At 40.0% G+C, this 14863-nt stretch overlaps 1 protein-coding gene across 1 annotated transcript in view; it reads left to right on the top strand.

The window, feature by feature from the left end:
• Positions 1-10495, top strand: part of chrnd (cholinergic receptor nicotinic delta subunit) — a 29757-nt gene extending 19262 nt beyond the window's left edge. The window contains exons 9-12 of the mRNA XM_008117850.3: positions 1281-1395; positions 4689-4899; positions 8384-8502; positions 10128-10495. Coding sequence (XP_008116057.2) covers positions 1281-1395; positions 4689-4899; positions 8384-8502; positions 10128-10310 — 628 coding nt within the window. The 3' untranslated portion in view covers positions 10311-10495. The remainder of the gene's footprint in view (positions 1-1280; positions 1396-4688; positions 4900-8383; positions 8503-10127) is intronic.
• The last annotated feature ends 4368 nt before the right edge of the window (positions 10496-14863 follow it).

Raw genomic sequence — 14863 nt, 5'->3', positions numbered from 1 at the left:
GAAGTCGAACACTTCCCAAGTGTCTAGGACTGTGTGATGTATTTTAGGATGATGTGCGCAGATCCCAGTCGGGTGGCCTTTTGCAGTTGGCAGATCGTAATTTTGTCAATGTCTATTGTTTCCAAACAACGGCTGAGATCTTTTGGCATGGCACCCAGTGTGCCCATCACCACCGGGACCACCTGCACTGGTTTCTGCCAGAGTCTTTGATGTTCAATCTTGAGGTCCTGATAGCGGCTGAGTTTTTCCTGTTGCTTTTCGTCAATGCGACTGTCACCTGGGATGGCGACATCAATGATCCAAACGTTTTTCTTTTCCACAACTGTGATGTCTGGTGTGTTGTGTTCCAGAACTTTGTCAGTCTAGATTCGGAAGTCCCACAGTATCTTTGCGTGCTCATTTTCCAATACTTTTGCAGGTTTGTGATCCCACCAGTTCTTTGCTGCTGGGAGGTGATACATGATGATGATGATGATGATGATGATGATGATAATTTAGGGGAGGGGCCTTTAAAATGCGCAGCCAGAGATCCTGGGTCTCACTAAACTACAAGTTCCACAATTCTGCAGGAGGCAGCCAATGGATTTCAGGTGGGGTGCTTACTCTTGGCCTACTCTTTCAGCTCTAGTGTGATAATACACAGTGTTTTCAGTGTTGAAATCACTACCATTGGGAAATGATCTCTGTCTTGGCCTTCTTTTCTCAGGTTCCAAAACCAAATGGTAGCCTTTTAGGGTTTCCCTTGCACACAGCAACCTAGATATCTGCTTTTGTTTCTGCTACTTCAACCTCTGCAATTTGTTACTATAAAATAAAAGGTAAAAGTTTCCCCTGACGTTAAGTCCAGTCATGTCTGACACTGGGGGTTGGTGCTCATCTCCATTTCTAAGCCGAAGAGCTGGCATTGTCCGTAGACACCTCCAAGGTCATGTGGCCGTAGGCATGACTGCATGGAGCGCCGTTATCTTCCCGCCGGAGCGGTACCTATTGATCTATTCATATTTGCATGTTTTCGAACTGCTAGGTTGACAGAAGCTGGAGCTAACAGCTGGTGCTCCCGCCACTCCCGGGGTTTGAACCTGGGACCTTTTGGTCTGCAAGTTCAGCAGCTCAGTGTTTTAACACACTTCGCCACCGGAGCTCCTTTGCTATAAAGTAGGACCTCCAATTTCATGGGGATTCGGGTTTCAGTGTTTTCAAAGTCCTTCAAAGAAGCAGAAAGTCAAACCCTTTGAATGCCTAAAAATAGGCACCTAACCGATATGTGATATCTATCCCAGGTACCTGCTTTTTGTGATGCTCCTTGTTACAGCCATCGGGGTGCTTTGTGTCGTGGAGCTGAACATCCATTATCGTACACCCAGCACCCATCGGCTCACCGACTGGACCAAAGAGGTGAGTCCATTGTGGTTCAATCGTGCGTTTATATTTAACTCCATCAAGCAGCTGGCAGGGAGGGCACTGAAGAATGGACACTCCCATACAGCCTGACAAGAGGAAATTGTCAGTGCTGTTAATAAATACATATAATTATGTAAATCCCAGCAAAATGTCTTTTGGAAATACAATTTGTTCCTAATTGTGGATATGATTTACTAACAAAACAAAGGCTCCATTGTTTATTGAATGAGAACATTTACAAGAGATATGGGCATTTTCAAAGAAATTGTTACTAGGTTTCATTCTTCTATTTGGAAGGCCATGGGTTGCTCTTGAGATTCAGACTGTGTTGTACATGATTTTTAAAGAGAGAGGGAAAGAGAGAAGGAAAGGGAGGCAAGCAATGCAGAGATGAAGACATATTAAAATATATCAATATACCCTGTTTCCCCGAAAATAAGACATCTCCAAAAAATAAGACCTAGCAGAGGTTTTGCTGAATTGTTAAATATAAGGCCTCCCCCAAAAGTAAGACCTAGCAAAGTTTTTGTTTGGAAGCATGCCCGGCGCCCGCCAAACAAAACACCAGAACTTGCAGGATCGGTAAATGCACATACCAGTTGTACATGGAAATAATGGTAATAATATATTAAAATGTTATATTATTTATACAGTAGTAACAAGAAATTCTTGACAGGCGTCATAGTTTGTCTGGTTTGGTTATGTTCGTTTGTGATGACAACTACTGTACTGTATAGAATAAATGTTCATTTTTTTGTTCAACAATAAATGTGAATTCTTCTTCATGGAAAAAATAATACATCCCCTAAAAATAAGACCTAGCACATCTTTGGGTGCAAAAAATAATATAAGACACTGTCTTATTTTCGGGGAAACACAGTACTAGCTTATCCTGACTCTAGTGATTTCAACTAGGACTGCAGTTAGAGAGGTCCGTGCCCGGTGAGCCTTTGCTAAACCAGATCAGTCAGAACAGAGTACAGGCACTCCGGGTTGAAGGCAAACTCTTTATTTATTTCCAACATTTATATCCTGCCCTTCTCACCTGGAGGGACTACAGAGGTTTATTATGATTTTGCCAAAAGGATGCAAGTACAAGCAATATGCTTCAAAAGTACAAGCATAAATTCACAGAAAAATACATGACAACTCAAAGGGCGTCCGTTGCAGGGATGCCTCATGGAAGGGCCCATTCCCAGAGGAAGTGATGATGTGGATACACTGATGAATCCTTGATTAACTCAGGTATCCAATTCCGTGTGAAACAAAGGTGCAAGACACAAAAGACCAAGTAGTAATTCCAGGCAATCAAAGGCTTGGCTGCCTCTATGGAAAGTTAATGAATTCATGTCTGCTGAGACCCCTCTTTCATGGGAGCAGCAGACTATCAGCCTCAAGTTAAATGCACAAATATCCTTAGTTTATCTGCATGACAAAGAGAATAATCTGTCTGCATACATACACAAATAGTTAACTGACTTGGGAAACAGCTAGAAGGATCCTGGCCATAGTCTCATTTTCCAAGGGATTATGCAAACTAGGAGCACAGAAAGGAAGCTGCCTTCAATATACCTTTTGATAAATACATTTGATGCAGTTTATACACTTTATACTTTTAGGAACTGGCACTGTATATAAAAGATACAATTTACACAAAAATCATAAAGCTGATACATTTATCAAAAGTTAGATTTGATAGTTTGTAGGGTACAGCTGCTGCTAGGTCTATTCTGAAGCCTCTAGCGCTTCAACATTTGGAGCCATAGAAGATGTTTTTAAAATAAAGGGGAAAAAATCATATATTTCACTTGGAGTCTCTTGATGATCTCTAATTTTTTATGGGGGAGGGGGCATGGTGCAACATCATGATCATCACCAAAAAATACCTGAATTAAAAAGAAGAAAACTTTCCATAACCATTCTCAACGCTTAGAAAAAATGCTGTAAAAATACAATTTTGCAATCCCATTGGTCTGGGGTTGCAAAAGATACATCTTTCAGGATTGTTTTTACTGCTCAATTTTATCTTCCAGTTTGTATATTATGTTCAGACTCTAATGTTCTGATGTTTTGATGTTGATGTTTTATGCTGGTTTGTATGTTTATACTATTTTACTTGTTTTTATTGGTTTAATTATGCTGTATTTTATTGTATGTTGAAACTGGGCTTGTCCCCACGTGAGCCTCCCCAAGTCCCCTCTGGGGAGATGGGAGCGGGATATAAAAATAAAGTTGTTATTGACACAACGACGTTGTATGACACAGCAAACAAGATAGACATGCTGGATTTCGTTTCACAAAACCACAAGTCTAACACTTCCCAAGTGTCTAGGACTGTGTGATGTATTTTCGGATGATGCGTGCAGATCCCAGCAGGGTGGCCTTTTGCAGTTGGCAGATCATAATTTTGTCAATGTCTATTGTTTCCAAATGCCGGCTGAGATCTTTTGGCACGGCACCCAGTGTGCCCATCACCACCGGGACCACCTGCACTGGTTTCTGCCAGAGTCTTTGAAGTTCAGTCTTGAGGTCCTGATAGCGGCTGAGTTTTCCCTGTTGTTTTTCGTCAACGCGACTGTCACCTGGGATGGCGACATCAATGATCCAAACCTTTTTCTTTTCCACAACTGTGATGTCTGGTGTGTTGTGTTCCAGAACTTTATCAGTCTGGATTTGGAAGTCCCACAGTATCTTTGCATGTTCATTTTCCAATACTTTTGCAGGTTTGTGATCCCACCAGTTCTTTGCTGCTGGCAGGTGGTACTTGAGGCATAAGTTCCAATGGATCATTTGGACCACGTAGTTGTGCCTCTGTTTGTAGTCTGTCTGTGCAATTTTCTTACAGCAGCTGAGGAGATGATCAATGGTTTCATCGGTTTCCTTGCACAGTCTGCATTTTGGGTCATCAGCTGATTTTTCGATCTGTCAGGGTACTCTTGGGGTATTATTATTATTATTATTATTATTATTATTATTATTATTATTATCTCACTGGTTTGCAGAGCTGGGAGTCATGCAGTTCTCTGATTAAATTGGAGGTGTCCTTTTGTCAACACCGGCCATCCAAATGCCAGGGCTCGAGATCTATTTGAATATACAACTATTATTTTAAAATATCTTGGAATCAAGATTTGACATGAGAGTTAAATTGCTATGGGTGAAAAACTTGCTCAACCATTAGCGTTGTCTTTTCATGCACAGATAAGGACTTTTCCGAGCAGTTTTTGTTAGGGTTTGCTATCCAGAAGTGTAGTGTTTCTTCACTTACTTTTGCCCTTTCTCCACAGTTCTTTCTGGAGACCCTCCCTCGCCTCCTGCATATGTCCCGTCCAGAGGAGAGTGAGCCTGAGCCCCGGGACGGTCTTCTGATCCGACGGAGCAGCTCTGTTGGCTACATCGTCAAGGCTGAGGAATATTTTACCGTCAAGTCCCGCAGTGAGCTCATGTTTGAGAAGCAGTCAGAGAGGCATGGCCTGGCCAGCCGAATCACTCCTGCAAGTGAGCTTTCTTGGGAGATGGTGTGCATGTATATCTGACCACTATGATGGAAAGATGGGGACAAGCTGGAAAGTTTCTAGAGAAGGGCAAACAAAATGATTAAAGGTCTAGGAGCCACGAATCCCTTTGAGATGCAGCTTTAGGGACCTTGAGAATGTTTAACCTGGAGAGGAGAAGGTTAAGAGAGGACATAAGAGCCATGTTAAAATATATGAAAGGATAAAGACAGAGTTAGCTTGTTTTCTGCTGCACTCCAAATACTAGGAAGCGATAGATTCAAACCACAAAAGAGATTTCACCTAAACATTAGGAAGAATATTCACCGTTCTTTTTTATTAGATTTTCTTTATATCTTGGCCACTTAGTCCAACCCAAATGTTTTTTCTGATTTGCCTCTAATGGTGATACTCATAAGGGTGTCTTTGAGTATATCAATTCTTTATATGACTCCCAAGTTATGATTAATGAAGATCTGATAAAGTGATTACCAAAGTTTTTTTTCCACCTTTCTTTTTCCATACCAGAGGTATCCGTGCCATCCGTGTCTTAGATCTCTGCCAGCTCTATGTTTCCTGGATCAGATTATTTAATTAAGGTTCTCTATGACCTGCATTTATTTATTTACAACATTTATACCCCGCCCTTCTCACCCGAGGGGACTCAGGGCGGCTTACAAAAATTGGCAAAATTTAATGGCCAAAATGCAATCATAAAAACAAAACAATATAAACAGATCCATTTATAACCTTGTTCATATCTATATATATAAAAGAGTGATGGCATCAGGGCAGTGGACAAAACAACAAAACTACAGCCCCCCCAACCTCGAAATTTGACAACACAACCCATCATCCACGCCTCTAGGTTGATACAACAAAAAGAAAAGAAAAATAAAGTCCTAATTAGAGGGAGAGCAATAATTGTTTTTATCCAATTGCTGCCAGTTTAGAGGGCTAATCTCTGCCCACTTCGTTGCCTAGCAACCAAGGGACGGCCAGGTTTCAGTTAGGGGACAGGCAAATTTAGGCCTCACTTAGACTTCTTCCACAGATTATCTAATTTGCACTGGATTATATGGCAGTGTAGACTCAAGGTCCTTCCACACAGCTATATAACCCATTTATAATCTTATATTATCTGCTTTGCACTGGATTATCTTGACTCCACACTGCCATATAATCCACTTCAGTGTGCATTTTATACAGCTGTGAAGAAGGGGCCTCATATAATCCAGTTCTAAGCAGATAATATAAGATGATCAATATACAGTAGACTCTCACTTATCCAACATAAACAGGCCGGCAGGATAAGTAAATATATTGGATAATAAGAAGGGATTCAGGAAAAGCTGATTAAACATCAAATTAGGTAATCGTTATACAAATTAAGCACCAAAACATCATATTATACAACAAATTTGACAGAAAAAGTAGTTCCATGCGCAGTAATGCTATATAGTAATTACAGTAGAATCTCACTTATCCAACACTCGCTTATCCAACATTCTGGATTATCCAACGCATTTTTGTAGTCAATGTTTTCAATATATCGTGATATTTTGGTGCTAAATTCATAAATACAGTAATTACTACATAGCATTACTGCGTATTGAACTACTTTTTCTGCCAAATTTGTTGTCTAACATGATGTTTTGGTGTTTCATTTGTAAAATCATAACCTAATTTGATATTTAATAGGCTTTTCCTTAACGCCTCCTTATTATCCAACATATTCGGTTATCCAACATTTTGCCAGCCCACTTATGTTGGATAAGTGAGACTCTACTGTACTGTATTTACAAATTTACCAGTAAAATATCACAATGAATTTGAAACACTGACTACAAAAACATTGATTATGAAAAGGCAGACTGTGTTGGATAATCCAGAACATTGTATAAGCGAATGTTGGATAAGTGAGATTCTACTTTGATATGAAATAATTTCTAGGATAGAATAATGCAGAACAATATAATCTCTAAAACCAGGACAGTAATAAAGAAATAAAGAAATAAAGAAAGTAAATAAAGCAAGGAAATTGTAAATTCCACAAAGGAAACAATCAGGGCCAGCTAACACCTCCCAAGAAAGGATTCTTCCAGAAAGGAAGCTGAGAAGGCAGTGAAGCACTATGTATTACCAAAGTCATTATTATTACTATCATTACTATCCTTACTATTATTATTATTATTATTATTATTATTATTATTATTGTGTTGCGGTCAACCGTGAAAATGAATACAATCTGGCTCCAAGTATTCAAAAACACTAAAATCAGAATATATAAAAAGTAATGTGGTATAATAAAACAGAACAATACAATCTCTAAAATCAGAACACTAAATAAAGAACAACACTCTGAAAATAGGGGAATTCCACACAGAAAACAATCAGGGCCAGCTAACACCTCCCAACAAAGGATTCCCATCATCAAAGTCTGGCCAATCCTCTGTTTTCTCAGGGCCACAGACAGTAGAAGCATATAAAATATCGCAAACAACACCACTCTGAAAACAAGGGAATTCCAGACAGGAAACAATCAGGGCCAGCTAACACCTCCCAACAAAAAAATCACTCAGGGAGGAAACAGCTAGGCTTTAAATCTGCAAGGCCATTACATCCTAATCATTTTTCCTAATTGCAGCATTCATACTTGCCTCCAACAGACAAAAAAAACAAAACAATCAGAAATATTGTATATTCACAACCTTTAGGAAATAATATCCCCTGATGGCACAGCATGTTAAGGCGCTGAGCTGCTGAACTTCTGGACCGAAAGGCCGCAGGTTTGAATTGGGGGAACTGACAGAGCCCCCACTGTTAGCCCCAGCTTCTGCCAACCCAGAAGTTCAAAAACATGTAAATGTGAGTGCATCAATAGGTACTGCTCCGGTGGGAAGGTAACGCCGCTCCATGCAGTCATCCCACATGACCTTGGAGGAGTCTACAGACAACGATGGCTCTTCGGCTTAGAAATGGAGATGAGCACCAACCCCCAGAATCAGACACGACTGGACTTAATGTCAGGGGAAAACGTTTACCCTTTACCTTAAGTACCACCAATTCCTCAATACTTTATTTCCCATACTACCATTCTTCGCCACAGCAACGCGTGGCCGGGCACAGCTAGTACATTATAAAAACCTTAAAAACGTATATATAATTAATTCCATTTGTCCGAGATCCTCATGCTTCATCCTCATGCTTCATCCATTTTCACGTGTTCATATCTAGAAGTGTGTTCCCAATAGATATGGGGTCGTACTATATCATACCAGAAACCTGAGAAGTTACATGCTTGGTTTTGCATTCCCTGCCTCTAAAAGATAATGAGGACCCACACAGTGAAGCTTGGTTCCTTTCAAGCCCAAGATCCTGATGTTGAGAGTCAAAGTCTGTTGCTCATTTCCTTTGTGACTGTTGTTCTCACCTTTCCTTTTCCTGGACATGCTCTGCTCACGCTTCCTTTCCTTTCGTCTCACTAGGGCCAAACCCTCACGGAACGGATGGCATGGAGGAACAACTCTACAACGAAATCAAGCCAGCAATTGCAGGGGCCAACTTCATTGTGAAGCACATGCGGGACAAGAATGACTGCAGTGAGGTAAGTAGAATGGATCAGGTGGATTGATTTTCATCCTATGTGCTTTTGGCATACATACAGCCCAATTATAGTAGTTTAATACCACTTTATCAGCCAGAGCTCTATGCTATGCAATCCTGGGATTTCTATAGACCACCTTCTCCAGAATGACAACATCAGAGCTTTCTGGCAAAGTATTCCCAGTACCACATCAAAGTACATATCCCAGGATTGCATATGGCAGAATCATAAGTATTTAAGTAGTTTTTCTTATACTCTTGGTTTTATCTTCTGAAATTCTGAAGAATTAATTCCAATATTGCCTTTAATCTTATCCTTTGTTCACTTTTGTTGAATTCCGGTGGTACCATTGCATACCAATGGGTTCTCTGTCTTTCCTGCAATTTGATTGATAGCCACCTTGTTTTTGCTTGTTCAGAATGGACTTTCCAAGGACTGTTGAGGCTTTTGAGGGCTACTCTGATTTTATAGTACTTTGTGTGGAAATGCGAAACTGTGGATCATAGTCAACACTATTGAAATGGAGCATTCCCATACCTTCCAGCTGTCCTGATTTGGCAGAGACAGTCCTGATTAATCCTCTCTCATCCCACTTTTTCCAGCTGTTTTTAATACATCCCAGTTTGTTTGTCTTCCTTTCACCTTCCTCCTATATGTTTAGCTTTCTTCAAATTCTGGAAAGTGAGGGAGGAAAGCAAGGTGCAGAATTTTAGCCTTTCCAGTTGGCTCAGGAAAAAGAAAACTGCTCCAACTTTTCCTGTCTTGCTATCTTGACCATACATGGATCTTGCTTGGCCACATGGGTCTTGGATTTTAACTATAAAACGCTGAAGTCTGCATATCCTGACGTATTCAATGTTTAGTGCTTTACCATTTCAACCCTGCCTTCTGGGTAACCCCAAACTCCTGGCTGGTCATGCAAGTTGAATGATATGATCTCCTTTGACCGGTATTATGTCACCCAGCTATGTAGCTTAAAATTCTTGCTCTTAAAACTCAGAATATGGTCTGGATTGTGTTCTTTATACATAAAAGGGAAGGGCTAATACCAGCTAGTTTGTCCAGATCTGTGCCCTTACCTTTGTCTGGGAAGAAGGTTTTATGGTAGGGCTGTGGCACAGGCTGTTGAGCAGCTGTAATAAATCACTCTGACCATGACGTCATGAGTTTGAGGCCAGCCCGTGGCGGGGTGAGCACCCATCAATCAAAAATAAAAAATAGCCCCTGCTCGTTGCTGACCTAGCAACCCGAAAGATAGTTGCATCTATCAAGTAGGAAATAAGGTACCACTTATAAAAAGAAGTGGGGAGGCAAGATTAACTAATTTACGACCTGGAACGAGGAAGTGCCGTCAGAGTGGATGATGAAGCAGCTGCTCCCCCCTGTGGCCAGAATCGAACATCCCCTCAGGAGAAGGTTAAATTGCCTCTGCGTCTGTCTGTCTCGGTCTCTGTTTGATGTGTTTATGGGCATTGAATGTTTGTCCTATGTGTGTATAATGTGATCCGCCCTGAGTCCCCTTCGGGGTGAGAAAGAAGAGCGTAATATAAATACTGTAAATAAATAAATAAATGGTCCGTCTTCCTCCCTCCATCCCTGAGATTTTAACACATCTGCCTTCGCAGGAGAAGGAGAGCTGGAACCGCATTGCGCAAACATTGGACTACGTCTGCTTCCTCTTGGTCACCCCGGTCCTGACCCTTGGCACCTTATGGATTTTCATGATGGGCTACTACAACCACCCTCCGCCCCTGCCCTTCGAGGGGGATCCTTTTGACTACCGTGAAGAACACAAACGCTACATTTAAAAGGGCAAAACCTGGACTCATGGACATCCATCACCTATTTGCCTGGTCTGTAGAATGGGACTGTAGCTGGGGCCTTGCCCATTCACCTGCGAAGGCTTATGTGAAGTGTTATGGTTTTAACCATTTAAGTTATTTCTGCTTTTCTGTGTGCTGTAATAAATGCTACCTTTGCAAAATGGCTAGAACACAGTCTGGGTGGAACAATATATGAACAATGGGGAGTGTAATGGTACAATGGACAATGAAAAGTCAGAGAAAAAACAGATAGATGGAGAGGTCTGTGTGTACCCTTATCTCATTTCTCCTCCCTGAAATTATGAAGATAAATACCGTATATACTTGAGTATAAGTTGATCTGAATATAAGCCGAGGCACCTAATTTTACCAAAAAACAACTGGGAAAACACTGACTCCAGCATAAGCCGAGGGTGGTAAATTTCAGAAATAAAAACAGATACCAATAAAATTACATTAATTGAGGCATCAGTAGGTTAAATGTTTTTGAATACAGTAGAGTCTCACTTATCCAAGCTAAACGGGCCGGCAGCAGCTTGGATAAGCGAATATCTTGGATAATAGGGAGGGATTAAGGAAAAGCCTATTAAACATCAAATTAGGTTATGATTTTACAAATTAAGCACCAAAACATCATGTTTTACAACAAATTTGACAGAAAAAGTAGTTCAATACGCAGTAATGTTATGTTGTAATTACTGTATTTACGAATTTAGCACCAAAATATCACGATATATTGAAAACATTGACTACAAAAATGGCTTGGATTATCCTGAGGATTGGATAAATGAGGCTTGGATTAGTGAGACTCTACTGTACTTACATAAAGCTCAAATTTAAGATAAGATTGTCCAACTCTGATCAAGTCATTATTCTCATCTTCTTCAATGTAAATGCCCTTATGTATCCTTTTAATAATAATAGAGTAAAATAATACATGTAATAATAATAATAATAAATACAGGAAAATAATACATGTAATAATAAATAGAGTAAAATACTAAATGTAATAATAATAAGATCAGAATGAAATAATAAATGTATTATTAATAAAAAATAGAGTAAAATAAATGTAATAGTAGCAACAATAATAGAGAAAAATAATAAATGTAATAATACCAATAATAATAGAGAAAAACAATAAATGTACCATATATTCTCGAGTATAAGTTGACCCAAATATAAGCCATGTAATGAGCTATACAAAACACAATAATGGTTCAAAACATAAGTAGTACACAATATGTATATTAGAGCATTATATACATATTACATTCACAGAATCAATGCTCATATATTCTCGAGTATAAGCTGACCCAAATATAAGCCAACCAGAACCCTCACCCAAGTATAAACCGAGTGGGGCTTTTTCAGTCTTAAAAAAGGGCTAAAAAACTAGGCTTATACTCGAGTATATACAGTAATTTCTTAACTTGCAAATGCATGTGATTTTACATGACATAAGGTAAAGGTAAAAGTTTTCCCCTGACGTTAAGTCTAGTTGTGTCCGACTCTGGCAATTGGTGCTCATCTCCATTTCTAAGCAGAAGAGCCGGCATTGTCCATAGACACCTCCGAGGTCATGTGGCCACTGACATGACTGCATGGAGCGCTGTTACCTTCCTGCCAGAGTGGTACCTATTGATCTACTCACATTTGCATGTTTTTGAACTACTAGGTTGGCAGAAGCTGGGGCTAACAGTGGAAACTCATCCAGCTCCCCGGATTCAAACTGCCAACCTTTCCGTGAGCAAGTTCAGCAGCTCAGCAGTTTAACCCACTGTGCCACCAGGTTTATTTAGTTTTTCATTTTTAATAGAGTAAAATATTTGCTCCTGCCAACCTAGCAGTTCGAAAACATGCCAATGTGAGTAGATCAATAGGTACCGCTCTGGCGGGAAGGTAACGGCGCTCCATGCAGTCATGCCGGCCACATGACCTTGGAGGTGTCTACGGACAACGCCGGCTCTTCGGCTTAGAAATGGAGATGAGCACTGACCCCCAGAGTCGGTCATGACTGGACTTAACGTCAGGGGAAATCTTTACCTTTAAAATATTTGCATGTGACTAAATACCCTAAAGGTACCATGTCTGATCTTGGAAGCTGAGCAGGAGAAGCCCTGGTTATTGCTTGGATGTAATACCACCAACGAATATCAGGGGCTATGGGCTCTGTTTCAGAAGAAGGCAATGGCAAAACCATCCCTGAGTCTTCCTTGCCTCCGAAAACCCTATGGAATTCATGGGGTCACCAAAATCGACAAGCAACTTAATAGAAGTGTTTAACTCTCAAGGCAAAACATTTCTTCTTCAGCCACTTTGATGCAAGTCAAAACTCATTTGTAAACTCAGGTGCATAGCTGGAATCACAATAGAATGTGGAATCATAGAGTTGGAAGAGACCTCATGGGCCATCCAGTCCAACCCCATTCTGGCAAGAAGCAGGAAAATCGCATTCAAAGTATAGGTGATGAAAAACACTGTTGTGAACATGTTATAGTGAACATGGCTAAAATTATATGCATATATTATTCGCTTTTGGTACTAGAAGTGAGAAACAACATTTCCAGTGACTACCCAGTCACCCCCCCCCCTATAGAATGGTATCCCAGACTGCATTGCTCTGAAAAGATGGTAGATGGATAGATAGCCAGGCTGTGGCAAAGGCTGGTTAGTAGCCAATTGCGATAAATCACTCTGACCAAGAGGTCATGAGTTCGAGGCCAGCCCATGGCGGAATGAGCACCCGACCATTAAAATAAAATAAATAGCCCCTGCTCGTTGCTGACCTAAGCAACCTGAAAGATAGTTGCATCTATCAAGTAGGAAATTTAGGTACCACTTATATGTGGGGAGGCTAATTTAACTAATCTGCGACACCCTAAAAAATTGTCCAGCAAGCGTTTGGAATGAGGAAGTTGCCGTCTCAGTGTATAATGAAGCAGCTGCTCCCCCTGTGGCCGGAATCGAGCATACCCTCAGGAAGCTGGAAGCTGGAGAAGGTTTAAATTGCCTCTGTGTCTGTCTCTGTCTCTGTTCTATGTTATATGGCATTGAATGTTTGCCAATTATGTGTATATTGTGATCCACCCTGAGTCCCCTTCAGGGTGAGAAGGGCGGAATATAAACACTGTAAATAATAAATAATAGACAGACAGACAAATATAGGAGACCCTTATGACTGGTCACAGCCACTCAGCATATGTGTGTTCAGGGCACAGATTTCTTTTCTCTTCACACGTATTTGCTATTTCACATTTAGTAGAAATATTGGATGTTTCATGCACACATAACTTCTCTTACACATGCAGTTGTACAATTTGGGCCATTGTGTAATATTCACATTCAATTCCCAGTCTTACAAGCAGAGTTCTGCAGGTATAAACTGTTGTACATACAGCAATACATTCCTGGATGGCATTCAACCTCTCATTGATGCTTTAAGCCAGGGGTCCTCAAACTTTTAAAGCAAAGGGCCGGTCTGCAATCCTTCAGACTGTTGAGGGGCCGAATTATCATTTGAAAAAGAAATACGAACAAATCCCTATGCACACTGCACATGTCTTATTTGTAGTGCAAAACAACAACAACAACAACAACAACAACAACAATGAGAGAACAATACAATATTTAAAAATGAAAACAATCATAACCAACATAAACCTATCAGGATTTCAATGGAAAGTGTGGGCCTGCTGCTGGCCAATGAGATAGTCAAGTTAATTAGGATTGTTGTTGTTGTTGTTGTTGTTGTTGTTGTTGTTGTGTGCCTTCAAGTCATTTCAGAATTTGGGTGAGCCTAAGTCTAAAATTATTTATTTATTTACTTACTACATTTATTTACTACATTTATATCCCACCCTTCTTACCCCGAAGGGGACTCAGAGCAGCTGTATGTACATACAATATATTATATTATTAGCATAGCACAATATTAGCATTATACATTACTATATTGAACTATACCATTATACTGTAATACTATATGTAATATATAACATATAATTAATATTATTATATGGTATTATTATTAGTATTATAATGTATAACATTATAATATTTTTATCAATATTATATGTATATACAATATATTATATTATTAAAACTGATATAAAATATATTATAAAACTGATGGTGGGGGCCAGGTAAAGGCCCTTGGAGGGCCGCATCTGGCCCCCGGGCCTTAGTTTGGGGACCCCTGCTTTAAGCCTACCACTTGATTCATGAGGATTTCGGAAACAGCTATTCATGCATTGCATAATGGGAAAAGAAGCAGAGACTCTGGCAGATATAAAATGTAGTTAGCACTTTGGACAGCTCATACAGCCTCCAAAAGGTCTCAATGAGATTCAATGCGGTTGGTTGCCCTTGTACCAGAGTTTTACAATGGATGTGGGTGAGCGTTACTTCATTTGTTTGGATTGCACTGGGTTTTGGGTTGATTTATATGGAAAACACAACTACTTCTCCTTGGTGTTTTCCATCTAAAAATGGCACAGAGTTTGCATACTCTTTCAAACGTCGGAAGAATCCTTGCA

This window comes from Anolis carolinensis, chromosome 3, assembly GCF_035594765.1.
Source record: "Anolis carolinensis isolate JA03-04 chromosome 3, rAnoCar3.1.pri, whole genome shotgun sequence".
Taxonomy (NCBI): Eukaryota; Metazoa; Chordata; class Lepidosauria; order Squamata; family Dactyloidae; genus Anolis; species Anolis carolinensis.
Note: the sequence above shows the minus strand (reverse complement) of the source record. Positions and strands in the feature narration are given on the sequence as shown.